The sequence below is a fragment of the Ambystoma mexicanum genome, chromosome 11, assembly GCF_040938575.1.
Source record: "Ambystoma mexicanum isolate Mex_15411 chromosome 11, UKY_AmexF1_1, whole genome shotgun sequence".
NCBI lineage: Eukaryota > Metazoa > Chordata > Amphibia > Caudata > Ambystomatidae > Ambystoma > Ambystoma mexicanum.
This window is the reverse complement of record NC_090934.1, coordinates 871,676,753-871,700,465: the sequence shown is the minus strand read 5'-3', so window position 1 is coordinate 871,700,465 and position 23,713 is coordinate 871,676,753. Positions and strand designations below refer to the sequence as shown.

The 23,713-nt window shown below is 45.5% G+C and overlaps 1 protein-coding gene across 2 annotated transcripts in view; it reads right to left on the bottom strand.

Annotated features, from left to right (window-relative positions):
* The window catches only part of B4GALNT4 (beta-1,4-N-acetyl-galactosaminyltransferase 4), an 834,734-nt gene that overhangs the window by 140,279 nt on the left and 670,742 nt on the right, over positions 1-23,713 (bottom strand). For both annotated transcript variants that reach the window (XM_069623923.1, XM_069623924.1), the window contains 2 exons: positions 13,573-13,716; positions 6,970-7,079 (listed from right to left, as the gene is read on the bottom strand). In XM_069623923.1, coding sequence (XP_069480024.1) covers positions 6,970-7,079; positions 13,573-13,716 — 254 coding nt within the window. The remainder of the gene's footprint in view (positions 1-6,969; positions 7,080-13,572; positions 13,717-23,713) is intronic.

Here is a 23,713-nt window from a genome sequence, read left to right as displayed (position 1 = left end):
AAAAACAGCAGCTGTGTGTGTGCACTCTCTTGGTGTGCATCATGCCAACCCATTTTGTGGCATAGTTGCTACATTGCTGCCCTTGCTGCCCTGCTGGCTATGCCCCATTCCTGATCGTTTAAAGTTTCGTTTATACCTTGAATTACAGGGATGGTTTAAAGATCCTTTACTTGCTAGGTTATCTTCTCTGATTGGGCTTTTCGGTGCATTGGTGTTCTTTAGCAGGAGGCCACTGCCTACAGCAAGTGCCATTAATTGGCTGCATGCCTGGGATTACTTGTCAAACCCTCCCATTAAGGTAGCAGAGCAGGTCCGTGCTCCTGTCCTTATACCCTGCAAGTACTATGTCAATTGGCTTCATTTTATTATTACTTTGTTAATAACAAACGCCTGATCTCTTACCACAGTGATCATCAGACGTCACACTAGTAAGCTATCCTCTGTTTGAAGTTTGCATGGTGGGCTGTTACGTTACTTAACTGTGCTCCGGGCTTTGTTATTTTGTTTCCATTTGTCCTCCTGGCACTGTCAGCCACCTGTGTGATTATGAGTCAGCTTTCTCTCCTTTCATCCTACCTGCCAAGTTTCCCAGTTCCATGATTGACACTTCGAGCCAGTCCTGTTTTTTGCTTCGAATTGCATGCTGGAACTTGTAGTTTTATCTTTTCCCATTACAAGGATGGGCCCACAATTCCTAGCATGCAGTGCGGAAAAAACAGGTCTGGTTTGAAGAGTCCTGCATGCACCTGGGAAACTAAATGTTAAAGGTATTTGTACCGCGCACCGTCACCAACGGAATTGGTCCCCAGGCGCTCAGGCGGATCTGTAAACGATAAAGGTGGGATGGGTTAGTAAGGTGTAGGATAGTGGAGTGGTGTTCTGTTGGCAGCTTCAACTCAGTATACACCGGGTGCTGAGCTTTGGTGCGGGTATCGGATCGGAGTCAGTCCGAGTGTGCTGCTGTTCCGGCTTATGTGGTGTTGCAGTGTTGTGAAGTGCGTGCAGCTTGTTGTGCGAGAGATGGTTGTGTGAGCTTTTTGAGTGAGATAAGTATGCAGAGTTTGAGCTTATATTGGTTAGTGGGTTACCTGACCTTTACCATGCCAACATTCACAGTTTCGTCCGAGTGCGGCACCCGCAGGCCCCCAAACTCCCATCTAGACACGGCGCAGGCCAATGTCCAGGACCCCATCCAGGTGTGGTCATGCCAACATTCACACTATTATCTAGATGTGGCGCAGGCTAGTGTTTAGAGACTCGTCCAGGTGTGGGCATGCCAACATTCACAACTCCATCTGAGCGCCACGCAGGCTGGTGTTCACAACTGTAGGTGTGGCACATGTTAGCATTCATGTTTTTCTAGGCGCGGGCATGTTATCCTTCAATCGATCCTATCCAGATGCGACGCGGGGTCTCCCTAGATGCGTCTGCCGGTCTGGATATGTTCGTCCGGTACGTACAGAGTCACTTGAGGCTTTCGTCTGGGTCTAGGTATGTGGTCAGTCTCTGCAGCCTTCCTTTGTGGCTATTTTCCATGTCGTCTTATGCTCTGTCGAGTGGTTGGTTCTTTGGTTTGAGTGTTTGTCCAATTTGAGAGTGGTCGAGGTTGGAGTTATTTTCGTCATTGTTTTAATGTCTGGGCATTCTAGTGCGTCTTTGTTGTAGTTACGCTTTGAAGAGCCATGATTTGAGGAGTTTCCTGAATGCTAGGTGGTTTGTTGTATTCCGTATATTCTTAGGCAGGTCATTCCAGGTTTTGGGTGCCTGGTGAGAGAAAGACTATCCTCCAAGTTTTTTTCTGTTGTAGGGTTTTGGTTCCAGGCGTATGTCGGTGCTTGATCTTAGTGTTCTTGTCAGTTGGTGTAGGCGTAGTTTGTCGCTTAGGAATTCTGCGCCTTGTTTGTGTATTGCTCTGTGCGTGATGCACATGGCCTTGAACTTTATTTGTTGTTTCAGTGGTAGCCAGTGTAGTTTTTTAGCGCTGGTGTGATGTGTTCTCTTCTGGGTAGCTTGAGGAGGAGTCTGGCTCCTGCATTTTGTATGCGTTGCAGTTTTTTTAAAAGTCGTTCGGGCATGCCCAGGTATAGACTATTGGCATAGTCTACTCTGGACATGATCAGAGCGATGGTGTTTTGTTGGCGAACGACAGGAACGGTAGGATCCTTTTTTCTGCTCGCAGGAGGAAGACACATTTCTTGATTACAGAGTTAACTTGTGACTCCAGAGTGAGGTTATCCATCAGGACCCCTAGGTTTTTTACAGTTGATGATGGTTCCGGTGTTGTGCCGAGCTCTCTTGGCCAGGGGATGTAGTTGGTGTCTCCTCCCTTTTTTGAAACAATCATTATCTCTGTTTTACCTGGGTTGATTTTGAGATGGTTGAGGTTCATCCAGTTGAATATGTCACAAAGGCAATTCTCTAGTGTGGTGTTTTCTTCTCAGGTGCCTTGTATGTTGAAGATTATTTGAGTATCGTCGGCATAGTTGTAGCATGTGAGGCCGAGTTTTTTGATGAGTTTGATTAATAGGTACATGTAGATGTTGAATAGAAGCGTGGAGAAGGATGATCCTTGTGGTACTCCGCACGTGGAGACTCTGGGTTTGGATTTACAAGGTTTCATCCATATTGTTTCTGTTCTGTTTGTTAGGAAGGATTTGATCCATCGTAGGGCAGTGTCTGTTATCCCTAGTCCTTCTAATCTCTTTATGAGGATGGCGTGGTTGACAGTGTCGAAGGCTGCAGACAGATCAAGGAGAATCAGGGCGGTGCTGTTGTCTGAGTCTGCGTTTGTTTTTAGGTCGTCCCATATTGAGAGGAGAGCCGATTCTGTTCCTCTCATAGGTCTGAAGCCAACTTGTGCCTGGTCTAGTAGGCAATGCTCTTCTATGAATTCTTGGGTTATTTGGTAGAGGTACGTTTCTAGCAGTTTGGCTATGTAGGGTATGTTGGAGATGGGTCTGTAGTTAGATATGTCCTCTACGTTTCCTGTTGTGTCTTTGAGTAGCGGCTTGATGTAAGCCGATTTGAAGGCCTGCGGTACTTTACCTGTTGAGATTGAGAGGTTGAGGAGGTTCCTGTGGTATTCCATGGGGGTTCCTTGTTTGAGAATTGTTTTGTATATGTCCGGGGGGCAAGGGTCTTCAGGAGAGCTCGATTTGTTGCTTTGGTTTATCAGTTTGACGAAAGCCTCAACTGATATTTCTGGGAAGTTTCGTAGCTTGTTTGCGTGTTCCTTGTCTGTGTCGGTGGGGTTTGAGCTGTGAACGCTTGGTCTGTTTTGTATGGTGTGTTGGATGGAGGTTATTATGTTTTTGAAGTGGTCTCCGTAGTCCTCGCAAAGTTTTGTCGATGGGATTGGTGTGTTGTTGCAGGCCGGTGGGTTTTTTATTTCGTTTATGATTTTGAATAGTTCTTTTTGAGCGTTTGGTGCTCTGAAGATTCAGTTGTCGTAATGTTTCCGCTTCGCTTTTTGTATTTCCTTTTTATATGCGCGGATCTGTTGTAGGAATTTCAATTTGTTTGCAGTGGTGCTGTTGTTCCTCTATTCAGATTCTAGTTTTTGGTTTTTTCTTTTCATGGCGTTGAGTAGTGGGGTGAACCATTTTGCTGTAGTTTTCTTGCGAGATGGGGTGAAGGACTTTTCTTTGGCGATGCCGTCGAGGGTTGTTGCGATCCAGTTATGAAGTAGGGCAACTTTTTTGTCTATGTCTGCTTCTTCCATGGTTGATGCTTCTGGTTTGATGAGTTCTAGGAGCTCAGTTAGGTTGGAGTTTTTTATGGTTCTCCAATTTCTTTTCATCATGATGGGTTGCTTTTCTTGTTGCTTTTTTGTCAGAGTGGCCGTTGTGATTATGAACGGAATAATGAGGTGGTCGCTCCAAAGTATTTGAATTGGGGGTGTCGTGGTGATGAGATCCTTGTTGGCGAAGATTGCGTCAAGTGTGTGCCCTGCTGAGTGGGTTGCTCCTTTGACTAGTTGTAGGTTCATGGCTGCTAGTTGGGCAGTTAAGGATTTTTGTGTAGTTGTGGTTTCTTCGTCGAACCAGATTTTGAAATCTCAGAGGATGATCAGATGATTATACTTGATGGCTAGGGTAGTGATTGCTTCTGTGAAAGCGTCTACGAAAGTCGCATCGTAGGTTGGTGGTCTGTATATCAGTATGAATTTCAGGTTGGTTTTGGGGTTTACTGAAAGTCATAGTATTAAGGATTCGCATTTATCGATTTTTTGTGGATCTTCCATTTTGATGGCCAGTTGTTCCTTGTGGATGATCGCTAGTCCCCCCACCCCCCTCTTTTAGATTTTCTGTTTGTTTGGATGCATTTGAAGTCTTCAGGCAGGCAGTTGTTGATGGTGATCTTGTAGTTGTCGTCTAGCCATGTTTCGGTTACAAATAGGATGTCTATGCCTCCTTCTGACAGGAGGTCGTATATTTCCGTTGAGTGTTTGGACATTGACCTTGCGTTTATTAGATTACAGTGGATTCTCTGGGTGAGATTTTGTTTTGAGGTTATCTGTTGTTCGAGTTTGTAATTGTCTGTTCGTGGAGTTTCCGCATTGATGTTGTTAGGATGAAGAACGGCGACAGCTGCTTCTTCATTGAAGCGGTCTAGTAAGTTGATAACGGGGCTGATTAGTCTTGGTGTTTCTGCTGTGATGCTACTTGGATGAAGATCAGCGGTGGTTTCTTCATTGGGTCCGATTGTTGGGTGGGAGGTGGCGTTGCTGGCTGTTGGTACTTCGCCATATTGTGCGGGATGTAGTGGAGATCGATGTTGCCCCTCTGTTCTTGTAATGTAAGGGGTGATGGGGTCGGAGCCCTCCCACTCTCTTGTTGAGTGCCCCCGTCTTTTTTCCACGTATATCAGGAAATTCTTTGCATGTTTCAAGGTTTCCGTGTTGAGGTGTCGGTGTACCGTGGTTGTTGTGAGGTAAGGTGTGAGGTATAAGGATTTTTCTCTTGTGGGTTTTGTTCCGGTTGTGGCTGTTTTAGGCGTGTTTTCTTCCAATGGGGTTGTTTCTTGTGGGTTCTGTCGGTGTTGTGTGTTCGCGTCTCTTGTTCCACGATCATGTTCTCTTTCTCGGCGTCCTTTTCCGGTATGGGTCATTTTCCAGTCTAGGTGCAGGCGTGGTATGGTAGTTGGTCCTCTATGCTGTGTTGTGCGGTCGCAGTGAGCTCGGTTTTCCTTCCCTGGATACGCTGGGGTGTTCTCTGGCTCAGTGTTGTTTTCTGTCGGTGGGTGGGGTATGTTTCCTAAGGGTGCACTGTTGGGGGCGGGGGGTAGGGTGGTAACGGTCTGCTGATATGGGATTTAGTTGGGTTAGGTAGTGGTGGGTTTCCGAGATTGGTAGAGTACCGAACTAAGCGCAGTTAGATTATTTGAGAGATCTGTATATTGGGTGAGAGTCCTATCAGTGCAATCTAAGCATAAAACAGTGCCGTTCGGGGACAAGGCCCCTGCTAAGTCTGAGAGACCTGCACAGTGGGAGAGACGTCCACCAGCGCAATCTAAGCACCACACAGTGCAGTTTGGAGATGGAGCCCCTGGTGGACTTGAGACCCGCGCAGTGGGAGAGAGGCCTATCAGTGCAACCTGGCCATCATATAATGCAATTAGGAGATAGAACCCCTGCTACAGCTGAGACCTGTATAGTGGGAGAGAGGCCCATCAATGAAACCTAAACATCATACAATGCAGTTTGGGGAAGGAACCCCTGCTAGATTTGAGAGACCTATATAGTGGGAGAGAGGCCTATCATTGCAACCTAGACATCATACAATGCAATTGGGAGACAGAACCCCTGCTACACCTGAAAGACCTGCATAGTGGGAGAGAGGCCTATCAGTGCAACCCAAACATCCTACAATGCAGTTTGGGGACGGAGCCCCTGCTAGATTTGAGAGACGTGTATAGTAGGGGACAGGCCTATCAGTGCAACCTAAACATCATACAATGCAATTAGGAGACAGAACCCCTGCTAAATTTGAGAGACCTGTATAGTGGGAGAGAGGCCTATCAGTGCAACCTAGACATCATGAAATGCAATCATTTATTTACTTTGGGTTTGGTAAGTGGCTCGGAGTCTGGGGCAGAGTAGTTGCTCTACTCCTGACCCAGGCCACTCCTACCTTACTGGACCTTGTGGATGATGGTTGACGGCTGGCCACTGCTTCCCCTGCAGACATCGGCTGACACTTCTTGGATCCGCCTCTGTCGGAGCCGCCCTTGGCCTTAGGGCCCTTAACCGCAGGGCTGCACGGGCAGAAGGGCTGCCTTGGGGGGACCAGTGATAAGGCTGGGAGGACCAATGAGAGCTGTGCTGGGCGGGTCAGGAGGCGGGAGACCCTGGGTTGTTCAAAGGCAGTGAGCGCCTGCAGCACGGGTCGCTCGACCCCAAACAGAGAAGCAGATCTGATTTTTTTGGAAGGTGCCGGGCTGAGGGGCAAGATGGCCTCACCTGCTGCTGGTCTCCGTGCGTCTGTTGCTGGGGTACAGGGGGACTAGTTCCCTTCTGTTGCCGGTGGCCTTGGAGGCCAATCACAGACCTGGTGGGCGGGAAGGAGGGAGCGGGGGAACAAGGAAGAAGCAAGCGGTGCGCTCGGAGCGCGTTCGCTTTCTTTTGGCCTAAGTGTTTTTTTTTTTGGGGTTTTTTGGAAGGTGCCGGACTGGGGGGCAAGATGGCCTCACCTGCTGCTGGTCTCCGAGCTATGATTCATACGTTAATGACAGTAAACATCAATGCTTCATTTTCCTTATTATAGAATCGTTTCCATTCCCTGGAATTCTAGACACAAACGGTGTCACTGGCCTCTTTTTATTGCTTGCCCTGCTCCTGGACACTAGTGCTTCTTGCCTGTGATTAAGCCATTCCATCTTGAGGGGACTTCCCCTAGACAGGCGCCCTCTCAAGTGAGCTGGAGGTTGGGGGTAGGGGGGAATGAAAATCCCTCACAAAGCAAGACTTACGAACTGCAGTCCTTGGTAGCGAGCGATGGGGAAGTCCTTGACCACGTAGGTGGGGGTGTATGCACAGGGAACCAACACATTGTCAACACGCGACTTGTCAATCAGAGGAGCTGCAAACAGAAGAAGAGCAGAGGACAGGTCAGTATGCAGGGCTCACTGCAGCAGAAATGCAATCACGTACGCTGCGCAAGCCGGTGTGCAACGCACCCTCAGACTGGCGACACCGCACGTCACACCATCAGACTGGCGACACCGCACGTGGCACCATCAGACTGGCGACTGCGCACGTCGCGGCAGTTGAAAATAGGACAACGTGGACGCACATTACAAGGCCTGGAATCTTGACTCAAAAATGGTTACACTCATGCATGCGGGATGCTTTGGACGTAAGAGGGCATGTTGAGGACCAGGCATTGCTATTATATGCCCAGGTTGTCACACTCTTTTCCATCTGTTACCATTGTCTAGCCAGGTAATACCATTATGGAAAATACCTACCCAGTGGTACACAAAAGCCAACACTATTGGCTTTGTCAATTCTTTTTTTTCCCCATTGTGCAGATATGTAATGTTTGTTTGCCAATTATTTTAGAGAGGCACTATGTCAGTGAGCATAGCAAGCAATCTCCACGAAACGCAGGATAATTGGCCCAAATGCTGCATTTTAAAGACTTTTAAATCATTTTTGTCTGCATGGTGTTTGCATCCTTAAGAGCTGTAGCTATTGGGCTTATAAAGCTATGTATAAAATAGCGCTGCTATCTAAGGCACTGGCGATGATCCCAAATGGAGCAAAAATACAAGCTTTTGTCCTAATGTGCATACGGTTAGTGCTTTGCTGAGTGGTGCTAAAGAAGGGGTGAACTTCCAGGGACGACTGCTAGGAGGCACTGTGGAATGTATGGCTTTTTCACTGGAATGACATATTCTACTCTCACATTACGGTTTGTAGTTTTCTTTCCTTGCAATGTTTAAACCCACCATAATACTGATGGTGCTATACAATTGAGACACTTAAGGAAGTTTATAGTGTGGCACTGTAGCCATAAACAGTATTATTCCACGGCAAGAAGAAATGTAATCCATATACTTACATACCTATGAGAATCATTCTGCTTTACAATGGGCAGGACACAATGGGCATGACACTGCCAGCAGCAGAACAAGCCTGGCAAACACACTTTTATTATTATTGGGGTATTTATTGAGCGCAAACCTAGCTTTGGCGCAACAGTGTGCTTTACAATCATAAGGGAAAGAACACATTGAAGGAAGCAGTGAAAAAGGGAGCTAGCAACAGAGGAAGGGGAGGTCGGGCAATGGGATCTACAACCAACCAGCTGAAGAGACCACGGCAAGCTGATCACTCCGACTCACATAGGGTAGGGATCTGAGGGTGTGGGGACTTTGGTGTCAGGTAAGAGCCGTTCCTTCAAGAGGAGGGTCTTAAGTTCCTTCCTGAATTGTAAAAGGGAGAGGGCGGGAAGGAGGTTCCAGAGCCTTGGGGCATAGACAGAAGAAGCCTGGCTTCTTCTTTCCTTTCTGCACTGGAGGAGTACTCTGTGGAATACTTACTTCATGTGGATCAATGGCCCCCAGAGAGGCCGAGTTTCTCAGTGAAGTGGCTTGGGGGCTCTACGACCTTGTAGATGATGCAGCAGAATTTGAAGATGATACAGGCTTGCAGCAAGAGACACTGGTTTGATGAGGGTTGGGTGCTCTATTTGAATTTGCAGAGTCCTTTGATGAATCATGCTGCAGCATGCAGGACACATTTTAGAGGAGCCAGGGTAGTTGCCGGAAGGCCTTCCAAAAGGGCATTGCCACCATCCAAGAGGGAGAGGACCAACTGTTGGACAGATCTGAAGTTGTTTTATGGAATGATTTTCCACAAGAGAAAGTTGCAACCAAGCTGTTTTGCTATGTGATTCTTGAAGGAGCAGTATCTGTCGATGTTCAACCCAACTGACTTTGCGCAAAGGGCCAGCTGGGGTGTGAAGCCCTCAACATTCATAGCAGGAAGCAAGGTCTGGATTTCAGGGAGTTCAGTGGTGTTGGTCAGCAGTAGGAATTTAGTCTTGGAGGGGTCGAGTTTCAGGTAAGCACTGAACATCCACAACTGGATCAATGTGCGGGTATCAGGTAATATTATCCCCACCAAAAGTATTGCAGTATATATGGTCGCCTGGAACACCATAATAATTTGTGGGAGTGGGGGTTGTGGGGGTTTCCCCCGCACATTTAAAAATAATGCAGGGGTTGCGGGGGTCCCCCTCGGAGGGTCAATGCCTCAATATTGCCACAAAAATATGGTGATTATTTTTGTATCGCAATATTTTTGTGGGTTTTTAACACATGGACCCAAAATGCAGCAGTGTAATGCATTTAAAAAATGTAATATCTTTGACTCAAATATGGAGTCTATGTGAAATGCATTCTGCAGTGGTCGAAGTGAGCGGGAGCGGTCGGGAACGGTGCTCCTCTACTTTTTTAAATTACATTTTACAGCTCCTATACATTTACTTTAAAAAGAAACCGTTCCGGAATGGTTTCGTTTTAAAATAAAAGTGTAGGAAGAAGTTGAAACCTTCACTTTCAGTGCAGTGCACTGACCGTTCCCTTAAACAGCAGGTGTACGTGTTTGGGGGGGTTTATTGTGTGTGGGAGGGGTCATGGCAATGGGGTTTGTGGGAAGTGGGTGCAAGCCAGCAGGGAACATAGTTCCACTACTTCTTTTCGTACACTTCGAGCACTGGCGTTCTGATTGCAGCAGTGGACGTTTGCTTCCAATTCTCAGTGAAAGCTTAATTTCTGAAGATCGTCTGCATTTTCTGAAACACTGGAAAAACGTCTTGTTGTTGCCCAGGCCAGTCAAGGTTTGTTGTGAATTACGAAGGAGCCGAAAGCAGTTCTTACGGCTCCCATGAGAAACAGAGAGTGTTTACTTACCACAGTATTCCACAGAGTACATTGTCCGGGTCTCTGTGGAGTGCTATCAGCAGGTGACCTTTCTGGAAAAGTACTAGTCTGTAGTTGTGTAAGTTAAATTGGGGGGCATCAGACGAGGCAGGCAAATTGAGACACACAGCTTCAGCTGAACTGAGAGACGGTAGACATATTGAATCCGGTTCCAGTCCTGTTGTGGTGTCTCTCTGTGCCAAGCCTGGTTTGAGAAGCTGTCCAGTGAAGTTCTTGGCAGGGATGAAGTGGTGCAAACCTATGCCAATGGTGTTGTAACTTTTTTCTAATTCTACATTTTATTTTATAATATTTGAGCTAATAAACGGCCATATAACTGACAGTTTTATAATTACTGCGAGTTAATGTGTTCTTGCGTTACAAGAATACAATGCCTTCCTATTCATTGTGTTGGGGAAACAATAATAAGATATATTGACATCCATGCACCGATATTTGGGAGAGCAAAACAGGCAGGCATGGAGCCAGTGGATGTATTCAGACAGGTGGTGCTAGGTCCATATTCCAAAAGAAATTCAACATTATGTCCCAGGCCTGAGAACCAGACAGCACATAGACGTAACATCTGATTTAAAGGCCAAGGTGCTATGAGGCAACACGGTTTATAGTGTGGATTGTCTTCTTTCTGACTTCCCCTACAACCTTACACTGTCCTTCTCCCTCATTCTTGCTCTCCAATGCCGGTTTGAAAAGGCCTATGAGTGGTGTGTGTGATGTTAAATACTGTATTAGTAACCTATCATGTATACATACATGCATTGTTACATACATGCATGCCTGCATAAATACTAACATGCACAGGTTTTCCAAGGCAGGACTCGGTGTGCTGAGAGGCGCCCAGTCATGCACAACACACAGGAAAGCTGTAGGAGGTGGTGGAAGACATAAGAGGACATCGTGGAGGTACAATAGAACTAACTGCAAATGTAAATGCCCAGGCAAAATGGCTGCTTTCAGAGGAGCATGATGCATGTTAGACTTCTGACAGCACAGAATCACAGGACAGGTGGCTTCCTTCCAGTGGCATGGGTTATATGGCTGCTGCCATCCGGAATCATCCTCTTTTCATCCTTAGTTCATGATTAGCTACTGTACTCATTGTAGATTGTCTTTCATGATTCTATGTCATGCCCAGCCAGTCACTTTAATACATATTCTATCAGCTATTTCTATTTCCTGCTCAGGAATCTGAGGCCCCACCCTATAATATACCATTCAAGTCTGCCCGGACTTTCAACTCAGAATCCTTTGTGTACGTTCTTCTCAGTTGTGAGTTTGAATAAAGACAAGTTTTCTGGCTAGATGTTCTCTTAGCTCTTGATATGCCCGTCTCCTGGATGGATAAACTGTCAGATATGTTTTCAATTCCTGCTCAGTCTCCTACTTGAACATTCTCTCAACGCATGTCTGGTTTCTAATCAGGATACAAAAGGGTGTGACATTTTTTCGTATAGGACTATTTTGGCCGTACCCGAGGTTGGTCTTTGATGCCTATGGTGCCGTATATTTTCATACGTATATTGCATGCATTCATCTTCTAGGTAGTAGTGCTTTTATTAATCAGTTTACAGGTCAATATCAAGTATTTCTTTGTGGTAACTGACCTCATCTTTTCTACATTTAGTATCTGTGGCAGCTCTTCAGTATTTTTCTTTTCTAATACTACTATTCCTCTTCTCCCCTCAGTTCTATGTTAGATGTCTTCCAGTCCTTTGTTTGAGCTTCTGATAGCTATGGGGTTGCTCTCCTGATTGGTTTCACACTCCTTGTCTACCTGAGCTATGCTTTGCTTGTCTTGTGGATTTGTGGCTGCCCTCCTGTCTTCACACTTGGGGTCTACATGAACTATGTTTTGAACGTCTTGTGGAATCGTGGCTGTCCTCCCGGATTCACACTCTGTTTCTAAGTGAGCTATGTTTGAAAAATGTGTGTGTGTTTTTTGGCTGGTCTCCTGGCTTCACTATGTAATGATAGGATTCACTTTATCTTTGCCTCATGGTTGCCGAAGAATGATTCTGGGGTTATTGCCTTCTTAGTTTCTTCCATAGAAGTAACACTATCCAACTTCTAAGGACCTCAGATGGTAGGTTTTTGCCTGACCTATTCAGCACCTCATGGGGCAAGTACTCTCCTTGGCTTCTCAGCACCTAATGCAGTTAGAGCTTGACCTGCCTTCTCAGAGGACAGTGCTTTCCTCTGGATTTCTCCTTCTTTGACCGCTAGTATGCTGCTCTCGGCATCAGCCTTCCAACTCGGAGAATGCAGACTCTCTGTATGTCTTACTCATCTCCCTCAGATAGGGCATTGACCCACCACTCAATCCTCTTCTTGAGTTGAAATAAGCTGCTCTCCTCTGATCTTCCTGACCCCTTTTCCAATATAATCTTGTCGTACGCTCTATTTTCACTACTAGGAGCCAATACCTGCATCCTAAATCAATACGTAAGAGACTAGGACTAAAGAGCAACCCGTGCCCTAAGTAACACAAATCTTGACGTTACGGGATAGGTAAGAGTGACCCACGCTTGGGCCACTGACTCAATGGGTGCACGTACACATGGCACCAAATGTTTACTCCACTCACTATTAAATTCACATTGATACTCCAACTTTTAGATAAAGCATTTCACCGCAATATCTGCTTAACTCACTGGTACCGAATTGTTACTGCCACCTGGCAACATTTGCTCTACAATATCTTTATTAATGAATACTAAGCATCTTTCTAACGCACAAGCATTCCTCTTAATAATGGATCAGCCTCTATCCAGCCCCCCCTTTTTTCAAACAAATTAAGCACTTCTATTTTTCTCCTGACTTTCCAAACAAAAGCATGTTAAGATTTGTCTATTAAGAAAGTATTAACTTAAATAATACTCACTATCTTACTCACTATCTTACTCCGTTTTATCCGACCTCTCTCTCCCCAATCCATACAGTTCTACCAAACGAACAACCCTCCTGAGGAACCAATACTACAGTATTGGAGAAACACGTGTTTCCAGGACCTCAAGGATCTAAAAGAAAGAAAAAGCCCCCATGGTGCAAACAACACTAAAGGAAGTCAATACAAAGGAAAATACTACTAATTAAGAGGCAAAAACCTGCCAAAAGCCAACAACAAGGACCTCAAGGATCCAAATAATGCCCCTACTGTGCAAATACTACTAAGGGAAACCAAACCTTCAAACTTTGCCTTGAGCCTTACTCCATCCCTCCCTTCTGTGAATTCAACATTAGGGTCTAGGATTAAGCCTTATTTTGCAATATGATTTAAGTTCTCTTTTGATTGGATCACCAATAAATATAACAATTGACAAACCTGCATGCTCTTGTTTGTCATTCATACTTTTTTGATCAATCCCAGTCTGTTGGCGCAATTCAGGTAATATATTTTTCTCACTTTCAGTCTTTTGCACCCATTGGGCAACCTCAATGGTATTATTAACTTGCAGCCACCGACACCCTAGCTTATAAGACCTATAGCCAATATTTATGAGCTTCCTGTAAAGATTGCGTTTAGGTTGCAAACTATCATTTCACATGTTATTAGAGTACACAGCAGTCCCTCTTTTACAAGACCAGTCATATTTGGAGTGTGTTTGATGTCTTGTGCATACTTACTGAGGAAGAAGGTGTCCCGGTGGTCTGGCTTCAGCATGTCTATGCCGTGCTCCTCTTGTTGCGCCTCCCACCGGTAGCTGCCAGCGTGGCTCGCTATGGACTGTGGAATGTGTTCAACCTGATCCATTCTCAGCTCAGACTCATCTGCAGGACAGAAAAGAAAAAAGAGTTTATTACCATGTATTGAAGGGCTAGAAATGAAACCCAAGTGGGGTAACCCCCGATGCTCTCCATGTGAATAAACCAGACTACAGACTTGCATCCATCTCCATTCAATGCTCAGCAGTGTCCCAGAGAACAATTCGATCCAGCTTTTATAAAAAGCATAATGAAACAAAACATAGACACACCTATTTAAGGCAGCTAGCAACACCCAGGACCAATCACTGGTGTTGTTTCGAACCTAGAGCCCAAGAGATTCTGACAATATTTCTGTCCAATAGGCGTTATTATAGTATAGGTCTTACTGTTTGTTACCCTTAGGCATTCCACTTTTTGAGGCATGTCCTCTCCCACCTACAGAGTCCCAGAGATTAGCCCAGGCCTTTTTAGATGCCTACTGTGCACTTCTTTTCCTAGTAATTATGGCATGCAGTCTTCGAAAGGGCATGAGAATAGTGTGTTCGTACAAGAATGACTGAAATTGGAAGCCAGTATTCATGGGCAGCAACATCCATACAAGACACCTCCCCCAACTGCAACCTCAGGCTTAATTCCACCAGCCCATTTCTCTGATTCAGTGGGACTGGACGCACTTTGCCAGCCACATACCTTGTGCGCCTACATCCTTTATTGCTGGTAGTTTTTTTTTTCCTCCTCCTGGTGTTTTGTGATCTTCACTCCTACATGCCATATAAGTTTTATTTCTGGTAACACTGCACTTGCATGTGTTCCCTCCTAATCAACCTCTGCCATGCACACACAATGTATGGAATGTTTGAGGCCTGACCAACTTAGTTTGCTCTGTGTGTTTAGTGATGCACTATTTTTGAAAGCTCAGGGAACTAATGCCAATATTCTGACTTCACACAACTTGAATCTTTGACAAGGCGGAGATACTGCTAACAACATGCTTCATGGCGGAAAGCAACATTTCCAGTCTATTTTAGAAGAAACCAAACAGGTAGCCTTCGATATACAGAGGGCCACTGAACCACAAGCGGAATCTGCAGCCAGGGTTGGACTGGGAACCAAAAGAGGCCCTGGAAATCATTTTCAAAGTGGCCCCATATTACACGTTTTCAGCAAGCCCAAGTCTTTTCATATCACGCATTTGGAAATAAAAGAGATTACCATACAAAAGCGGCCAAGGAGGACTAAAGGAAAATCTCCAGAGTTCCATATAGGCCAGTCTACCGCTGTCTGTAGCTATGGAAATTATTATTGCTGTCAACACCAGAAGAATGTCTTGACTCAAATCCACTGGTCTGCTTCCAGAAGCAGGTCTTAGACCACCTTTATGATCAGGTCCAAATATTGCACGCCTCTTCAGATGGCGGAGTGCTGGACCAGAAGGTCATCTTCTAGCCTTCCGGCCTTTGTGCCTTCTGTCATGTGCTACACGGTAACATCATATGAAAAACGCTGGAGCAATGGTTTACATAGTTAAACAGGGAGGGATCAAGTTTCATCTTTGCAGTTTGGCCTTGCATTCTGACATTAGGCTACCTCCCGCAACCTCTGCCTGGTTGCTTCACACGCAGTGGGAGTCTTGAACATTCCGTAACACTCGCACATTCCCTGCAAGAAAGGGCCCTTCAGTTGGATGCAGTGCAGCAAGGAATTTGTCGGTAAGAGTCCAAACCAAGTTCAGTCCACTGTCCAAACTAACCTATTCTCTCAATGCCACTATTAGAAAATGTTGTCATGCTCGCACATCCTCTGCAACAAAGGGCGCTTAAGTTGGATGCAGTGCAGCCAATCGTTCTGGCTGCCAGATCCACCCTGGATCCTCCCCTTATTTCTATATCAGAGATATTGCAGACATTCAGGTGCAGTCAAAACTATGTCTGGTTCTAGTGGCTTCTTATTGACCGAACCATTATTGCTTCTCAAAGCTCCTGCTCAGACTCCAGAGTTGTGTTTCCTGATCTGGAACAACCTCCTCACCCAGCAAAGGGCTTAGTTCTTCAGCTCTAACTGCATGGTTTCTGAAAAATGAACTATGGCATCCTAGGTCTTTTTAGGGGGAACGTTCTAGTTTTGTAGGTGGCAAGGAATGACTATCAGCTACCAAAAAAAAACAGATGGAAGATTTTAGCTTATTGGTCTTTGGAAAATGTAATGCAATATCCTAAATCACTTGTAGTCATTTGTCTCAGAGCTGGCGAAAACAAGTATGAAAGGGTACCATTGGGGTTATTGCTAAAGCTTAGATCAAATTAAGCCGACATGTTTTCACCCTTGAAAGATGCGGTGAAGCCACATTTAGATGGCACCTCCCCATCTTTTTCTGTTCAAGTACCTCATGCCTTGATCTCAACATTGTGCTAGTTCTGTTGGTTCCCAGGGCCCTTGAGCCTGTGGCTTCAGTTGAATTAAACCTGGTTTCATGGAGCACAGGAACACAGCCTTCTTGGGGCAGTCACTTTCAATTGCTGGGTTAGTGGACCTGCAGGTGTTATGTTTGGAGGAACCTTTTCATAGCGTGGACAAGGATGGTTTGTCACACAAATCCTCCCTAAGTTCTTGCCTGATTGTCAGAGGGTAATCTTGTTCTTGCAACCTTCCTCCCAAACCCAGTTCTCTGCAGATGAGGTGATCCTGCACAATCTCCTATAGTTCTACTGTGACCATGGTTTACCAGATCTTCGAACATGCTCTGTCTTAACTACAGTGTCTCAAATCCCGGCAAGCTGAACTTAAAGATCACATTAATTTCTGGATAGTTTCCTGCCTTCCCCTCGACTTCCTGGTTCTAAGGGAGCTGTGGCGGACCAACAGACTACTTTGCATGCACAGGGACGGCTCAAAAACATTTCATGTTCACACCAGGGTAGGTTGCAATAAATGCCTACAGGGACTAGGGGTGTATCTGAAACATAACTTGGAATTACTCCCTTAAATGGATCTAAACTCACAGTATTCGAATGGGTTAAATAGAACACTGCCAGTGGGGATAGTGGTTTCACCCAGGTTCTCTAAATTAAGTATCAAGATGTCCCCGGACTCAATATCACAGGCTCAGAGATATGGCATGCAGCTAGATCTTTGATCTGGTTACAGTCAATGAGATAATGCATGCAACCACCTCTTTGCCTCTGTTCCCATATTCACAGGGATATAGCGACAACGTGCTATTTGTAATCCAGCGAGGAAGATAGTGCCTGTCCCACTTCTTCCAGTTCTGGGGTTATACTGCCCCTGTTTTAACTTTAATCAATTTATATCACGCTGCCATGAGCCCGGAGGGGTGAAGGCGCATACAAGATGAACAAGCACAATAAACAAGAAATGGTCAGGGTAATCAGCAAGTGAAGAGAAAGGGCAGATAAGTGGTAGGTATAAAGGTCAGAGGTTAATAAAAGAGGCAGGTCTTAAGGGCCTTCTTGAAGGTCGTGATGGAGGAATGATGTCTAAGGGTGTGTGGAACTGATAAGGGATATAGGGGTCAGTCTCTTCTCTTCCTCCTTGCCTCTCCCCTTCCCTTTCTTTCCCTCCTTCTCCCTTTCTCTATTAAAGGATATGGTGACATGGCAGCACTCTACACGTTCCATCTAATATGCTTCTCCTTTCTGGTACAGTCACATTGGCAGGTTGGCAGGTTGCTGGGAATCCACCTGATTCATAGATACCTGCAAGCACAGGGTTTCCTTTCTTCTGTCTTTCTCATATCTGGGGCTACCCTCTGCACATGCCGCAGGATCTCTGGCTGTCAAATGGAATCCCGCAGAACACCATCTCTACCAGGACTGTTACCATGAGCCAGCGCAGGTCCAAGTGGCCATTGCTCAATCTGCCACATAAGCAGAGGCGTAGACACGGTAGGGAGAAGGCAAGGCCCACGCAAAATCTGTAAATGGCCACACAGCAGGGCTGTGTGGCCATTTACAGATGTTAATGTCAGTTCAGTGGGCCCATCTTCATTAGCTTCAGGCCCCACATGTTAGACAATTCTGGCTACGCCCCTGCTCATAAGGTTTCAAAGGGACAACCTTAACAAGCATTGCCAAACCACGGCTAACTGGCTTTTCTTGTACCTTTATATGAACAGTAGGGGCTAGGTGGCTGGCATGAAGCATACGTTTAGTTTGGCTCTGTAGGTCTATGAGCTTAGATGTCACATCACTCAGGTCAGGGTATGGCCATAGGGATGAATAGGCTCTGGAGGTCCCACATTGTATCACCATCGGGTAGCTCATGGGAGGAAGGATAGCTCGGGGGCAACGCGTTTGTCTTGGAAGCAAGACAACGTAGCACAACACAGGTTTGAATCCCGATCCTGTGCTTAGAAACCACTTGGTGGTATTATGCGCGTTATACATGAACAGTAAAATAAATAAATAAATGCCCCAATCAGCTTGATTTCTTGGACTGCAAAGCCCATCCTGACCTTTGGACTGAATAGGAGCCCTGACTTCGGGACAGTATTCCAACTTTTTCAGTCAGACGAAAAGCAGCTTCAATTGCTTTTCCAGAGGCATGTTCCTATAGAAGCCATTTGCAAAAAGGGTACCTGATCAAATCCCCATGTCTTAGGCAAACATTACCTCAACAAGCTCCAGGGCTGATGCTCAGTTTGGAATTTCTTTGACTGAACTAGTCTTCAAGGTTGCTGCAACACCACCCTTTTTTGTTGGTGTAGATTGCTTTGTAATCTCCCAGAAAATGAAAAAAAAAGAGTATGGAACACATGAATAGGTAAAAGTTAATCACCGTAGAGACTCTTCTACTCTTGGTCCATAGGTCCCTTTCAACTACATGGGCATCCCCCATCGTCTAAATTGTAAGTTCAGTAACAGCTGTAAAAGAAATCCCAGGTAAAACTGGTGTGTGTGTGTGTGTGGTACTTGTGTCTTGGATATTCTTTCTGTCGCAAACGGATTTGAATATTTCCATTAATGCTCATGTAACATGTTTTATGTTACCCTTTCCTCAATTGACTGGCTGGTGGCAGTGGCTTCATTTTGAACTACCTAGGTTTGCATTTAGCGTGACCGTTTGCGGACCCGATAACGTTAACCACGGGAGCCATCTTTTTCAAAATGGCGTCCAGCCATCTTTGCTAAAATGGTGCCCGGTCTTCTTTTTTTGCCAGGTCTTTATAGGAAGGTCCTTCTAGAGAGTTTCTCTGCACGCCAAACCAGGTTTGGTCTCTTTGTTCATTTTCTCTTTGGCAGGGTTTCTCAGAGAAACCCGCCTTTGGCTCCAGAGTGTCTGGGGTAGGCAGGAAGTGAGGGAGGTGCCTGAAACTCCCTGTGCTTAGTCTCCTAGGAGACCCAAATGCACTCTGTGGTGATTGGCTGGCTGACTGTCGGGCAAGGACAGCCACCCGACTGGGTGAGTGACAGCTAGGCTGGAATTAATGGGAGATAACTGAATAAAAGGCAAGTCTTTTGGCTTGGAAGGCAGAGTCGACCACTGGACGAAGGAACCGAAGAAGAGCTTGAAGAGGACGCCTGCTGCAACTCCTGGACCGTTGGTTTGCCCGGTGAAGCCCTGCTGCAGTGACTACTTGCCAAGTTCGCATCGACAGAGAAGCCCTGCAAGGACGACTTCTCCCTTTGAGTTGGTGGGACCAATCAACTCCCAAGTAAGCCACCTGGACACCCATCTCGGAACTGGTTGAATTTCCTCAGAGTTGCTGCAGGAAACCGTAGCGTTGCTTGTAAGCTGGCGTAAAGCTTTTGGAAGATCCTCCGGACTCCCACGAAGCAGGACTGACCAAGCCTGACCCTCCTCAGTCGAGTGTGGGGCCTCAGATGTGAGGAAAGTCCACCTTGATAGCCAGGAACTTCGCTTATTGCTATTTGCTGTACTGCAAGGAGCTGAAATGCAAAACAGCCACTGAAAGTAAAGTTTGCCAGTTGCCAGTTTTGACAGTGCCACTGCAGTCTAGGAGTGCCCCCGGCGTCCTCTCTCTTGTCCACACCACTGAGGCCCAGAAACAGTGAGATCTGCAGAGCTGCTCGGGAACAGAAGTCATCAGCTGCACCTTTTCTTCTTTACCAAGGTACTGTAAAACAACTCGTACTGTGGAAGTGCTTGTAACTTCTGCAACTCACAAGTCTTATCAGCTTGTGGCCCTACATTTGATTCTTCTTTTTATCAAAGACTCCTAAGAACGTGTGCAAAGACTTGCCCATTTACTTACCTGAAGTGCTGCATCCTATACAAAGACTTTTGCATATTGACTTTGGCTTAGCCTATTGAATTGAATGAATCTTCTAATTGCTATCTGAAAGTATTTGCCCTGCTTATGAATATTTGTAATTTCTTGTGTTCTAATAACCTTTGCCTTTTACCAACTGTTTAAGTGTGTTCTGAATGCCCACAGTAAGATATTAATGTCCCCAGCACCCTTGTTACTGAAGTCGCCTGTGGCTGTAGGTTGTGTCTGTGGGCCATCCCAAAAGGGTCTTGTCTGATTCAGAAACTCAGAGTGTACAGTATTGAAGTATATTTGTGTGTTACTATTCTATTGCTACCTTCTGAAGAAGGCTTTATAACTGACTGATAAATGCATTATTAATTGTTTATGCAAGAAACCTTCAGTGCAAGAGTTTATTTGAATACCCGTAATTGTGAAACTTTGTGTAACTCTACTAAAGCTCACATTTCCCCTCTTGAGATGAGCTTGGCTGCTCAACACGCTACCAAAACTGTGTAGTACAAGCTTATACCAAAGGTTAGGTTGCCTCTACCTGTAGTCATAGTTGTTCGTAGTGTTCCCAGATGGTACTGCATTGAAACTTTGCCTAACATCCAGAGATGCTGATGTTGCCTCTCACATAAGACAGGGTAGTGGTGGTTGTCATGGGATTGTGAGTGATGCAGGCTGTTTTACAGATAATGCAGCCTTGATTGCATAGCTAGTGAAACTCCTTAAAGAAAGGCAAGGTGCAACGTGGTTGAATTCTTTCAGGCCTGTTATGTGGTGGCTGCAGCGTGTTGGACTGCGTTCAGAGGGAACATAGTGATGGCAGGGAAATAGGCAAGGACGGCAAAATAAGGCTTGGAAAATGTTTGTGTTGTGGAGATCAACATTTTGATTTGGAGAGCAGCAGGAACTGGATTTTCTGTGTTATATGAATTGAAGGTAGCTGTAGATATAAATCTGAAGGCTTTCCCAGGGGAAATAAGCAGTTGTGGGAATCTGCTTGGATTCATTTCTGTAAGCAAAGAAAGGACTTGTGCTTTCTAGGAGGCATTCCCTATGAAGATGAATCCCATCTTTGGGGTGTTCACCTTCAAGTAAGCTATTGATGTCCTTTCCTGCATGATCTTGATATAGCGGTGTGTGTCAGTGGCACATTGGTGGGTGTTAAGATGTGCTGCGAGTTAACCCAATCAGCCCTGCTAGGGTTGTAGATAATGGTGGGGATGATAGTTCCTTATGGGACTACGCAGGAGTTGTGATCTTTTGGCAGTTACTTTAAGCAAATCTGGCTGACGGGTGTGCCCTTTGTACATGGGGTGAAGGGCATTGTCAATGATGGTGGTGGTCCTGTTGCTGAAACATGGTTAAAAGCAGGATTGCGCACCCAGCAAGTCCCCTGAAGTCCCGCTTTGCCGCGGGAGACTCTGCTGCTGCTGTTCTTCGTATTGTCTTCTCAAGGGATTCTGTCACTACATCCTCCAGAAGGTGAATATAATTCACGAACAACGCCACTTTAAGCTTTTAAGCTTTAAACTTTCTAAATCAGCTTTGTTTCTATTGGTATAGGCTTTGCTCTATTTTTCCAGAGGCGGACCTACTTAAGGGAGACTGCGCACGCACCTGCGCGCGTGCACCCAGCAAGTCCCCTGAAGTCCCGCTTTGCCGCTTCGCCGCAGGCCTGAATTTTTGCCCTTGCTTCTGCCATTAGAGCACGCCAATCTCTGATAACCTTTCAAGAAATTATTTTTTTATTTAGCCTTTGTGTCACCTTTTTACTTTTCCACGATCTATGATGAATACCTTAAAAACTGGCATGCCAAAAACTTTACAAATTGGCCTAGAGGCGCACACGCCTAAGACTATAAAAGTGAAGTCCACCGTATCTGCCTCCACCCCGAAGTCCCTCCGCGGCAAAAGGGGAGTAAATTTAACGCTTGGGAAAGCAAATTCCTCGGAAGTCCGCAAATTTTGCAAGGAGAGCACTGCTCAGCCCTTTGTGCCTCCCATAGCACATGACCATCTGGAACATCACTGCCCCGTTCAACATGCGCGACTAATGCAAGAAATGAGAATTCAACCTCAACAAGCTACCTCCAATGCTAGGGAGGCACCAATAACAACGGTCGATCACCAACCGGCCATAAGCTCAAAAAGTATCTCAGCTGTACCATATGGTTTGACTAACACAGACTTAAATGGACTTAATGCAATCACGGATAACAGCATTCTTGCAAATGTACCTCCAACTGCAGAACTTGAGTGTAAACTTGTCTCTTTGTCTGCGCACATTACTCATGTTGCCGTCATTGATCTTAACATGTCTAACTCCTCTTTTTCTCTGCAGTTGAAATCTGACAATCTGTCAAAATCCCCTATCATGTTCTCAAGTTGTTGTTCCTCTATTTCTAACATCTCTTTCTGTGCCCCAACGCCTCGTAGACCTATTCCCCCACATGACAATGTAGGTCCCATCGTAATCACGTCAACGGTTACTAGCCAGGAACCAGATCCGTCCAGAGAATGCATGTGTAAAAAACAGCAATTTAATTTTGCTGGTAAAGACCAACAATGTTCTCCTATTAGCAATCTGGCATGGTCTGCACAAAACAACCAGGCAATTACCCAATTTGCTTTTGATGCTCTCCATGTTTCTCTAACTGCAATAACAAAACTATATGACTCCCTTGATGCAAAATTACAATGTCAAATGTCGCTGCTAGAAAAAATATCCGCTAATCAACTTAATTCTGCTGCCAAGCATTCGGCTATTGAGTCTTTGCCGACTGCCATTGAGGTGGCTACGCAAACGTCAAATATTGACACACATTGTCTGCCTCAATTTGATCACATCATTCACCCAATTGGTGATAATGTAGAATTTGTGTGTCCTGATACAGGCTTGAATAGTGACCAAAATGAAGCCACAATAACATCGATTGTTGACACCTCACAACCTCTTACCGATAAGTGCCCTAATCAGCGCCCTACAAAGCGGAAAAAGGCCAAAAAGTCTGCTCAAACTCGCTCGGTCGCTCCCGCCTCCACTAATACAGAAACAAAGGGCACTATTAAACCTTGTACCTTGCAACTCCGTCAAACTCTGCAGGTGTCCCCCAATGTGCAGACATTTTCCATTTTTGCGAAAAACCATCAGAAAACGGATCTTTTCTCTTGTAACCAAATTACCTAAAAATTTGCCTCAGAACACCAAGAGTACTACTGCTAAAACGAAATTGTTCATCAAAAACTTACATTTAGCGAAAAAGAACTCACTTGCAGCAGCTCGATCGATTGCAAAAAAGTACCTTTCACAGAAACAGTCTAAAACTAACAATGTCAAGTTTGACGTGCCCTGCCGCCCTGTTGTACAAGAGTATGCACCTTTAAATCAATTAGTAGAAACCATGATGTCACAAGTGCAATCCAAACTCCCCCCTCCTCAAATTGGTGCTAAGGTAGCTCCTGATTCAAATGCCCCTCCAACGAAGCTCGCACATGCCGCAGCATCTTCTTCACTAGAATCCACAGCCGATGCATCTCATCGGCGGGAAATCAGACTGGCCGTTGAAGCGTATATGTCCAAGCTTTCTTGTGATCTGCCGATATCCACTACAACAGTTGTTGCTCCAACATGTGACTTGCCTTCCCTAAAGCCCTCTATTAATCAATCTCCTTTTGTAGCGAATACACCTGTGTTTGTTCCAACACATCCCAAAGCGGCTCCTGTGTCTGATCCTTATGAAATTCTAGCACATATTACTCCTGAGATGATCGAACTGCTGCAGAATGCTGCAAATTCCAGGACTCTGCTACCGAATGCTG